At 39.5% G+C, this 10,877-nt stretch overlaps 1 protein-coding gene across 2 annotated transcripts; it reads left to right on the top strand.

The window, feature by feature from the left end:
• Positions 1–2,119: 2,119 nt before the first annotated feature.
• Positions 2,120–10,419, top strand: LOC146607656 (mast cell protease 1A-like). 2 transcript variants are annotated; one of them, XM_085348183.1, is made up of 6 exons: positions 2,120–2,216; positions 9,072–9,131; positions 9,274–9,427; positions 9,588–9,717; positions 9,860–10,114; positions 10,215–10,419. In XM_085348183.1, the coding sequence occupies exons 1-6, from the start codon at positions 2,150–2,152 to the stop codon at positions 10,365–10,367; spliced, it is 819 nt and encodes a 272-aa protein (XP_085204309.1). In that variant the 5' UTR covers positions 2,120–2,149; the 3' UTR covers positions 10,368–10,419. The 2 variants fall into 2 exon arrangements, with proteins under 2 accessions (XP_085204309.1, XP_085204310.1); XM_085348184.1 differs by lacking the exon at positions 9,072–9,131.
• Positions 10,420–10,877: the final 458 nt, after the last annotated feature.

Genomic DNA, 10,877 nt, shown 5'->3' with positions numbered 1-10,877 from the left:
TGTTACTGAATCTGTGGAAGCTCCGCAATAGCCCCATCGGCCCATAAAAACGAAAAATCACCATCGGGCATACCGGGCAAATGCCCGATGGCCAGTCCAGCTATGCAAGTTACTAAACATGGCAGAACCAAAGAAGCGAAAGGTAGAAAGTGAATGCAGAAAATTTCAGACACGGTGGGAGAGTGAATATTTCTTCAACGAATTCAAGGGGAAGTGTGTCTGTTTGATCTGCGGGGTCAGCAACAGTATTTTCTTTGTGCTCAAAAGGTCCAGGAAAAGGCTACAATAGCCAGCTATGAAGTCGCCCAACTCATCGCAAGACATGGCGAGCCTTTTTCAGATGGAGACCTCATAAACTCATAAAACACTGCCTCATTAAAGTCACCAAAAATAATGTGCCCGGAACAAATTCAGGACTTCAACAACGTCAGCATGTCCAGAAATCCAGTTGTGCGACGCACTGAAGACTTGTCAGCCAACATTAAACTGCAACTATCTGATAAAGCTGTGCTTTTGATTTTTACTCCATCGCATGCGATGAGAGCACCGATGCCACACACACCGCACAGCTGCTATTTTTTTGCGGGGAGTGGACGAGAGCACGAGCGCTTTAGGTGAGTAAAAAATATATTCCACAGTACCCGTGTGTTAATGTGCAGGTACACATGCTTCAAATATCAATTCTGTCACTACCCTGCTTTTGCGCACCACTTTCTTATATGCGTTTTTCTTGTTAACACACAGAGTACACACCGCTGTGCACAGCGCGCGATCGCCGCGAGCGGGTTCATATTGGAATGAACATAAAAACGTGGAAGGGTACCTTAGGCGTCAGCATGAGAAGTTAAGGGACGTGACAAATCGTCATTATTTTACGCGTCGGGAGTGAGAACGGGTTGTCTCAGCATAAGCTGCTGTAAAGAAGAGAGACGCTTTACACACGTGTGTGGAAAGTGTCCATGTGGATAAATTAAGAATGTGAATGAAGAGAAGCTGTGTAGTTGAATAAAACTCACACATCAGCCTGCTGAGTTCATCCTGCGGCAGTGCATTGAAGGCATCGTCGTTGGGAGCGAAGAAGGTAAACACCTTCTCCTGGTTCAAAAGCTCAGTCATACCTGCTGTCTGGATGGCACTGACCAGCATGCAGAAACAGCATTAAATGATGTCAGCTTGAATAGAAACTACACAACAACACACTAACACCTCTGTTTGCTTTCAGTCCATATGCTACACCTGTGGGAAGCAGAAAGCTTGATGTGGTCTGCAGAGTTCATTACTAAGCAGACAACCACCCACAAACCAGACCTGGGACATGTTTCCTTTAGTTAGTTTGCCAAGTTCACACAACACAATACACAGCAAACTACCACTGAAAAAAAAAAAACTATTTAAAATATTTTAAATGAACTAACTGAAGCAAAATTGACTCCAAAACAACTATAAAACTATAAAAACAGACGATTCTGTCCACGGGTGCAAGAAGAACAACCTCAGTCCTTGAAATTAAAACAGGAGTACCAGAATTAAAAGCCAAACATCTAAAATCTTCAACGTAAAAACCAAAAAACCAACAGGAAGTATAACTGAAGAAATCGACTTTCTCCCTGGAAGGGCAGGAAAAGTCTCCTGTATCGGTTACCTGTGTCCTCTGGGCTTTGCTGCATGTATTTAGTGATTTCATGCGAACACGAGGATCAATTATTGTCCTGTGAAGGTCTCTGTAGCTTACAAAGAAAAATGAATTAAAGAGACACACACACACAGAGGCAGCTAGACGAGGTAAAAACACTCCTGACTTCCTCTGTGATTTGTGGACAGCTGCAGTGAAGAGCAGCGCTGTGTCTGATCACACCACCTCAGTCGAGTTCAACACAAGTCCAGATCTGGAGTCGAGTATGAAGACCGAATGTATGAATCTCTACAAGGCACCTCTCAGCGGTGCCTTGTAGAGATTTCTCAGTGGGGCTATTTTCCTGCTTTTTGATTGGACTGAACATGCTGAATGTTCACAAACTGTTTGTTTAGTCTGCTGCACAAATATCAGTAGCAGCTTCCACCCTAATAAAGACATGCAGAGACTCTGCTCTGATTCCAGTCATCTACAAACACGGGGCAAAGCAAGTTGTGGCTTATAGCAGAGCTTAGCATGAAGAAGGAAATGAGATCAGACCTGTTTGTGTTTCTGTGTCCAGGTGACCCTCAGCAGCTGTCAGGTATGCTCAAGTATCACCTGGGTGAGAGCATGCTGGTGTTTTTTAAATTGCTCCTTTCTTCTTTTTTTTTGTTTAATCAAACCTTTGTTTGTGTGTGTGTGCGTGTGTGTGTGAGAGAGAGAGAGACAGAGAGAACAGGTCACATGACAGCACAGCATTTTCTACCCACAGTTTGAACTGAGTAAGAAATAACAAATGTATTTATTCAACTTACAGACAATAAAAAAAACAGAAATCAGTGTAAAATTTAATAACTTTTATTGATAACTTTTTTAAAAGTTATTAAAAAGAAAACCCCAACAGAAAAACCCCTCTGAGCAAGCACTTGGCGACAGTGGGAAAGAAAAACTCCCTTTTAAGAGGAAGAAACTTCCGGCAGAACCAGGCTCAGTGAGGGGACAGCCATCTGCCGCGACCGTTCCAAGGGGTTATCACAATTTTTTCTACAGTGCATCAGGGGCGATCGTGGCTCAAGACACTTCACCCTACGCCTACTGGTGGTGGTCAGAGGGCCCGGCGGCGCCAGTGTCCGGCTGCCTCGCCTCTGTCAGTGCGCCCCAGGGCGGCTGTGGCTACAACGTAGCTTGCCATCACCAGTGTGTGAATGTGTGTGTGAATGGGTGGATGACTGGACGTGTAAAGCGCTTTGGGGTCCTTAGGGACTAGGAAAGCGCTACACAAATACAGGCCATTTACCATTTTACAGTGCATCAACCTTGTTTTGTCTCCTGGTGAAACAAAACAGTCGGCCTATAGATGAGAAAAACCGATGTATGCAACTTGGCTTCTTCGAGAGTTTGGCTGCCTCTTCTGTGAAAATTTTAACAATCGTATTGTCGACTGTTGGGTCATTTAATTCCATGTTTCGCAGAACTACTTCTGCCTCTTGCCACTGTTTACGCAGGGCTTTGAAAATCACCTTCTCAAAGTTTTTGAACTTCCTTAAGGGGATTTGATCAATTTCATCCCCGATCTTAGCCCAGATCTTTTTGCTAAGCCTCTTGTAGATGGCTAAAACTCTTTCTGGACTTATGACTTTACCTGATTTTTTTATAACCCGCTTAACTAGTTCTTCCATACATATTTCCACAAAAAATCGGTATTTTTCTTTGTTTTGAGGCAATTCCTCCTTTGCTGCCAAAGGGTGTTTTTTGAATTGATTTTGCATGCTGGCTTCATGTTGAGCAGAGGATTTCTTTGGGGTTACATTATTTTCCAAAGAGGTTCCTGCTTTATCTACAGCCTGCGTGGTGTCACGGTTTTTCTTGTCTATTAGAGTTCTGGGCTCGTCAGTTGTATCAATGATATTTGTGGCAACATTTTCTGCTGTGTTGTTCATGTTGTCTGTTGTTTTCTGTTGTTCAGGAGCTGTCTGTGTCTCCTTTGAGGCCACTGTTGTTGTGCTATTTTCCCTGATGTTGAACAAATCCCTTGTTTTCTGTAGAATCACAGCCTGAATTTGATCTGCCAGCGATGCATTATCCTCTGAGTTTTCAGGTCTTTCCATGGTATTTTGGACATTAGTGATAAGTGTGGCACCAGCGGAATTTTTCTGTTGAAACTCCACCCCCCAGGGCGTGTTCTGCGAGGGAAAATTCACTGTGGCGGTTCGCCATTTTTTGTCGTTGCTTCGTTTACGTTTGGTGCTGAGCTTTACTTTGTCGAGGTAAACTGAAAACTACATGTTTGAGAGGAAACGAAGAGAACATCCATTAGATGGGGAAGTTTTTCTCATGAATTGCTGTTGAGCAACATAATGTAAAAAACAAGTCATTCCTTAAGTTAACTAACGATAATGCTTTTTTTCAGTGTATGCCCAGTCACATCCGCTTGTTTTTTCTCAGTGAATACAGACTAACAAACTCGTGTCCATTTAGTTAACTGGTTGCACCTAAAATGTTTTAGTTAAACAGTTAAATAAGCTAGTTTGCCATGGGGTGGGCTCTGTTGGGGGGGGGGGGGGGGGGGGGGGAGATTTGCATATGTTATCTCACATTCTGTAAGGTAAATTTTCTGGAAAGGTCAAATTAACTAATTTAACTAAGTATTAATGAAAGACCTTGATGTGTATATGACAATAATAGATGTAGTTTCTGGGTCATTTGGCAGAACTGCAAAATGGCCAGAAGGAGGCAACTGCTGTGGTTGCAAACAGGCTTTGGGTGGTATGGAAGTAAGGGCAACTATGGAACTGCTCAGCAACATGGGACCCATAGCTAATAAATAGTAATATGACAAAAAATAACAACTTTGTGTGGATGTAACCTTGTGAGATTTGAGATTTTGACAGCATTTTTATGTGACAACTTGTCTTTTTAGATAAATGCAGAGTTTAAGCGCATTACCACCATGCCACTGCAGTCCAGATTACTCTCGCAGATAGATGTGCTACCTGACAAACTCATAAAGGTCTTCAAAAGGCGAGGAGGACAAATAGGAAGAAGACTGCAGAACATTCTGGAGCCCACGGCCCAGGTAAGAAAAAAATAATTTGTGTATACACTCTAGGGAAAATAATAATTTTAACAAAATGCTGCTTGTCACTCTATGCCAGGAGTATGTTGAAAATCACCTGGGATTTTCACAATTTACCATGGGTGCGTTTTTTTCTTTCTTCTTCTTTTACCTGCATTAGAACTATGTGTGGAGTTCATAGTTGAACACCTCTCTATGCTCTGACAGTATTCTGCTTCTTTGCATGGAGATTTCACTTCATGCATTACCTTTTTAAGCATTCTGAGGACTCAAATCACATGCTGTAATGAATCCATTTTTGTTCACCTAATGTGTTAATGTTAACATTTTTTGGAATAGTGACACAGATTGAAAAAAGATTTGGTATAATGTTCTTTGACCAGTGTTCTGTTTAATTAAATTTTGGAATTCTGCATTTTCTAGGCCACAGATGAAGCCATTATCCAACGATCTAATAAGGAAACAACCATGGGAATTTACATCATAAAGTCAAGAGATGCCAATGGCAGCCCTGAGGACATCGGGATAGTCCTTGAAGGCCAGAGAGTCTGGCAGGATTTGGATAACTATACCCTAGCAGCTGCAATGCTGTTTGGACTAATGTACACTTTGAACCTCACCTACCCACTGGAAAAGTATACCTTCGAGGTATTATAGAAACTGGTTATGGAGCTCAAACGGAACAGCCTTTCAAAGAAGGCCCAGGTTCTCAGGACCAGACTGTACGATTGAACAGTTTTCCAGTTATGATGTGGGAACAACATGTTTACCTCTTCGAATATATACCATCCTTTCTTTTAAGCCAGCACTGGTAAAGTTGCAGTGAAACTTATTTTTCTGGCACTTTTCAACTTGGGGCCTTTATTACTGCAGTTTTCACTTTTCAAGCCATGGTTTTGTTTGTTTTTTAAAATTCAAACTTTGAATGTCCATTTTTCTCAATGGAAATGGTGCCTTGCACCAATTTCACCAATTTGCAATTTTGTTCCCAAGGTGCACCACTACAAACAGATTGCATCGTCTAGTATTAGTGATTGTGATGTTTAGTGATAGAAGCAAGCCAATACTAATCAGTTTAGGTCTCTTGGTTGTGTGCCTGTGGGTTATAATGTTATTTTAAGTCTCTTCTTTGTGTCATTTTAATAATTACACCCCTGTTGCCATATTACCTTATGGCTCTTACATTTAAAAAACTATTTTTTACATAAGCGCGATGTCATAAGGCCCCACAATGTTGAATTCAGGTTCCAGCAGATAACTTTGAGGAATGTTGTGGAATGTTTTTCAAGAGATGCATTGTACAAATATGACTCATGTATATTTTGGAAGCCTGAATTGAAAGTCCATTTTTACAACTGTGTAGTATTTTCAAAAATACAGGTCATTGTTCAAAAATGTTTTGCTTATTTCTTTGATTGAGAGAAAGTGTACAGTACATACAGTAAGATCAGCCTTAATTTAGTTTTATTTATTGAACACTCAATTATATATTAGATTATATATTATATATTAGAAATTTGTTATAAAATAAAATAAGCTTACCATAAAATTGTCTTGTCAATATAACACATAGTAGTCCAATACAATTAACACAAAAAGTTCATGTCTGATAAACAAGTGGTTTCTATAAATATTTGACCGGAATGAAAAACATAACAACAACATTAAAAAGTCATGTTCGTGTTACCAGAAAAATGTGTGCAGGTATAACATAAAAAACTAAGGTTAACCAAACATAACTTAATTTCGTGCAACTGCTTACAATAATTTTTTTATGTTTATCCCACTGATTATTTTTTTCAGTGTACTTTTGTTAAGTCTGTATTGACAGATTAATGCCATGGTGGTTCGTGCTGTTGCCTCAGAGCAAGAAGATCCTGGGTTCAAATCCACAATGTGGCAAAGTTTGCAGTGGGTTCTCTCTGCGTACTCAGGTTTCCTCCACAGTTAAAAGTAATGCAGTTGTAAGGGTAACTGGTTATTCTAAATTACCCAAAGGTGTTGAAGTGCAAATGGTTGTTTGTCTCTCTATGATAGCGACCTGTCCAGTCTACCTGCCCCTGTTACCCTATCACTTCCGCAGCCCAGATAAAGATAAGAAGATGGGTGGATTGGAAGTTGCTGTAAATCTCCTGAATTTTTTTGTTGAACATTATGTAATATGAATACAACATGTACTACAGACATAAGTTACATTTCATTCATTCAACAAGATTATCATTGGTGTAACAAACAAATATTTTACTAGTTTATGTAACAAGACTGACTTTTGATGTGCCAAAGTGTTTAAACAATGTAAGATGAATTTAAATAAATCTAATTAGACTAATGTGGTACAAACATGTTGATTGAACAAAAGTCAAATTAATTGAATGTTAATGTTAATATTATGTTAAACCTACACACATATATCGTGTTGACACAACACAACCAAGATGGATTAATATAACATGATTTGTTTAGATGGAATATAAGTGGCAAGATAAAATTACGTTCATCCAATGAATTATTTTTTTGAGTGCAAAAGCAGTTCTTAAACACATTTGCACCAGTGCAGTACGTCATTTTCATTATCACCAGCCCAAATTTCTGCCTGTCAAACAGACTTACTGATGAATAGATACAGCTTACTTATTACTTAAAAGCTTATCTGTGAGTTCACGGTGGCTTGTGAGGCACAAAGTCTGAGGCTATGGTCTGTTGTAATATTTATGGTACAGTTACCAGTGCAATTAGTACCCAGTGCACATTACACAGAGAGTAGAGTCTGATAGAATATCTGATTCACTTCATGAATCAGAGATCCATATGCATACTGACCCAAGACGCATGCAAAATTAAAAAGGTGAGGATGGAAAAAATGCGAATCAGCTGTAAAACTATTCCTGTTTTGGGAATTGTCTCATTGTTGCCACCTCTAGTGCACCTGTTGTTAATGTAATTCTTGTTTTTTCTCAGCTGTCTGCTGTTTAACAAGATGCAAAAATAAAACCAAACTTAGAGTTGCTGTATTTATTATTAAGTTTTCTCAAAGTTCAATTTTGCTTTGGAGCTTTATTTTTTTTATTTAATGAACCAACAATAAAGAACTTTTTTGTCGGTGTTCAGTTGAGCTCACCACAAACATGTTGTTACTGTTACTAAAGGGATATTCTCTCTTCCTGCCATTTCTCAAACATCACATTTCTGATTCTATAAATGCAAAATCACAGGAAGTGCATTAATCAGTTTCCTACAGTTTTTCGGGAGCATGCATCTAAAATTTAAAATCTTATGCATGCAGCAAGAAACCCAGTTTTAGGTTAAAGCAGAAGTATTCTTGGGGTGTGGTATATTGTGCTATACAAAATCGCAGCGTTTCTTAAGAGCACTCTTTTCAACACACAAAAGGGGAAGTGTAAGTATCCCATATTACCCGTAACTACAAACACTCAAACACAGACTTATTAGTGATGTGCGATACCACTTATTTCCTTTCCGATCCGATACCAAGTAAAATTCAGGGTGGTCTTGACGACACTGATCGGATACCGATACGTTGCACAAAAACTCAGACAACATCAGAGTACTTGTTCTTATTGTTTAGTCATGAATATTATCATATAGAAATAAAAAATCTGAAGTTGTGTGTTAATTGATGCTATTTGAACACGTATATCTTGTCATTTAACATTGCCTGGACATTCCAACAAAAATGTCCAACATTCACACTTTCCCTCATTCACAGTAGTGCTGCGCCACACTACAAATTTTAGTATCGATCTGATAACAAGTAAATACAGAGCCAGTATTGCTGAAGTTGATTAATGAGATGAATTCTCAATTTGCAAATTCTGAACACATTTTCATCATCACTATATAAGTGTGATTTTTTACTTTCCACAATAACTAGTTAACACAACAAAACACACCTTTGAGCTTTTCATGTGTTTTAAAACTGGGTTTTTGGAGACCTGGAATCTACATTTTTCTTTCTCTAACGCACACAAAAAGATTCTGACATTTTTCACAGTGCATGTTTGAGGTTTATTTTTTCCAAAGAAATAATTAACAGAGTTCAGCGGGCTACACGCTGAATTTCGATACCAATACTAGTGTTGTTATCGATGCTGTCGATACTTGAATCGATCCGTCCACCTCTAGTACTTGTAGTTAACTGCAAACTAGAATTAGGGAGGAACAATTATGAACAACTAAACTTCCTGAGCATTGTGTGCATCTAGTTACAGCTCAAATACCACTGCCCGTTAACATCAATTATGAAACCTTGTTTTGTAATTTTTACCAAGACCTTTACAAGACACCTTACAGCATGTTAGCAAACACACTTAAGCAATACAAAAGAACATGAAAAGAGACATTTGCTTCCCTAAACTTTAGTGCGGATTTCACCAGTGACCATGGTAGCCAGATTCTTCCTTCTGCTGTTTGTCCTCAGTGGTAAGCTTTCATGTCTTTCTGATAAAAAATAATCTAAAATCTGACAAACACTGTGCATATTTTTATTTGCTACCTATCCTACTACTAATTACATATTGTCCTGGATTGCTATAAACAAATGACGTCTTAGTTTGTGTTTCAGGAGCTGACGGTTCTCGGATTATTGGAGGCCGAGACGCTGCCCCCCACTCACTCCCCTACATGGCCTCAGTGCAACTTCAAGGTCGCCATTTGTGTGGAGGAGCACTAGTGAGAGAGGACTTTGTACTCACAGCAGCACATTGTGAGACACGTGGGTACGAATTCAGTGTTTGCTTTAATCGGCAGCATTTGCAGAACTGACAAAAAACCCCTCTATCAGTTTTTCTCAATATCATAATAGGTTTCTTCGTTATGGAAGAAAAATTATTAACTTTGGATTCTTGATAACATAATAAATGTTGCTGCAATTTGTAGAATACCCACAGTCGTGCTGGGAGTTGATTCCCTGACGGGTACTGAGCCAACAAAGCAGCAATTCCTTGTGGTCAAATCTTTTCCGCATCCAGACTATGATGGACACAAAAATGATATCATGCTCCTCAAGGTGAGAACAACAGCTGTCTGCTAACATGATCATGATCATTTCTAATTTGCACAGAAACATAACTTGTGATGTTAAGGTTATGCAAATACTAACACCGTTCAGCTTTTTAAAGTATTTTTCCTGTTGTTGATCTCCTTCTCAGCTGAACCGGAGGGCCCAAGTGTCTCAAGCAGTTCAGGTGATCTCTCTGAAACCTGGCAGTCTGAATCAAATCAGCCAGTGCATCACAGCAGGCTGGGGCGATATAGGCGATAACAACACCTTACCAAAAACGCTTCAGGAAGTCAACGTCACCACTCTGCCACAAATGATATGCAAAAGGAGATGGGGACAAGTTCCCATCACACAGTCGATGGTTTGCGGTGTGGGCTCCCACAGCCTTCAAGGCTTCTGCTCAGTAAGAGATTAAAGTGTCTGAGTACTGGAAAAACCTGAAAAACCTGTATTTTAAACAAAGCGTAAGTGTACTTAAGTGTACTTTATCATTTCTCTTCAAGGGAGACTCAGGTGGACCGCTGGTGTGCGATGGAGATGCAGCAGGTGTTATCTCTTTCTCTGGGAGGCGATGTGGAGACCCCCAAACCCCCGATGTCTATACACGCATATCTTCTTTCCGGGCATGGATTCAAAGGGTGTTGAATGACAATTAGGCCAGTTAGACTAACTGATAATGTGTCGCAACGCTTGATTGGATTATGGTGCTGTAGCCTTGATTTTTGTAATTCTGCACTCATCACAGATATCCTTTTGCTTTAGGTGTGCCTTTCAGATGGGTTAGGAAAGGTTCATGCATGCTTTTCTCTTCTTCTTTGCTGTTGGTGCACTTCAATGTGTTTCAAATAAGAGCACAATCTAAAATAAAATACTTTTGCTCGAGAGTTATTGTACATTGTGGTTTTATTTATTTATTTTGAAAAAGCTGGATGGCGTACCGAACATTACACTAAATATTGAAACACTCAATTCATGCAAATCATTTTCCTCATCATGCAGTGATACTAGTATAATGATACCTCACGGAAGAGTTAAAATATTTAGCATGAAGCACAGGCTCACTGAATATCTTTGTCATTCTCAGTCACAGGGAGGCAGCTGCATCCTGTTCCGGTTGTTTGTTTGTTTTTGTTTTTTTAGGTATTACAAAAAAAGAAGGCCTCCAA

The sequence above is a fragment of the Diplotaxodon limnothrissa genome, linkage group LG23 (genome assembly GCF_057381915.1).
Source record: "Diplotaxodon limnothrissa isolate DT_005_m linkage group LG23, D_limnothrissa_male_GT1.1, whole genome shotgun sequence".
NCBI classification, from domain to species: Eukaryota; Metazoa; Chordata; class Actinopteri; order Cichliformes; family Cichlidae; genus Diplotaxodon; species Diplotaxodon limnothrissa.
Note: the sequence above shows the minus strand (reverse complement) of the source record. Positions and strands in the feature narration are given on the sequence as shown.

Coding starts and splice junctions, on each gene's coding strand:
- LOC146607656 (XM_085348183.1), top strand. CDS start 2,150: ATGAAGAAGGAAATGAGATCAGACCTGTTTGTGTTTCTGTGTCCAGGT. Junction 2,217..9,071: donor TGACCCTCAGCAGCTGTCAG/GTATGCTCAAGT, acceptor CCTAAACTTTAG/TGCGGATTTCACCAGTGACC. Junction 9,718..9,859: donor ATGATATCATGCTCCTCAAG/GTGAGAACAACA, acceptor TCTCCTTCTCAG/CTGAACCGGAGGGCCCAAGT.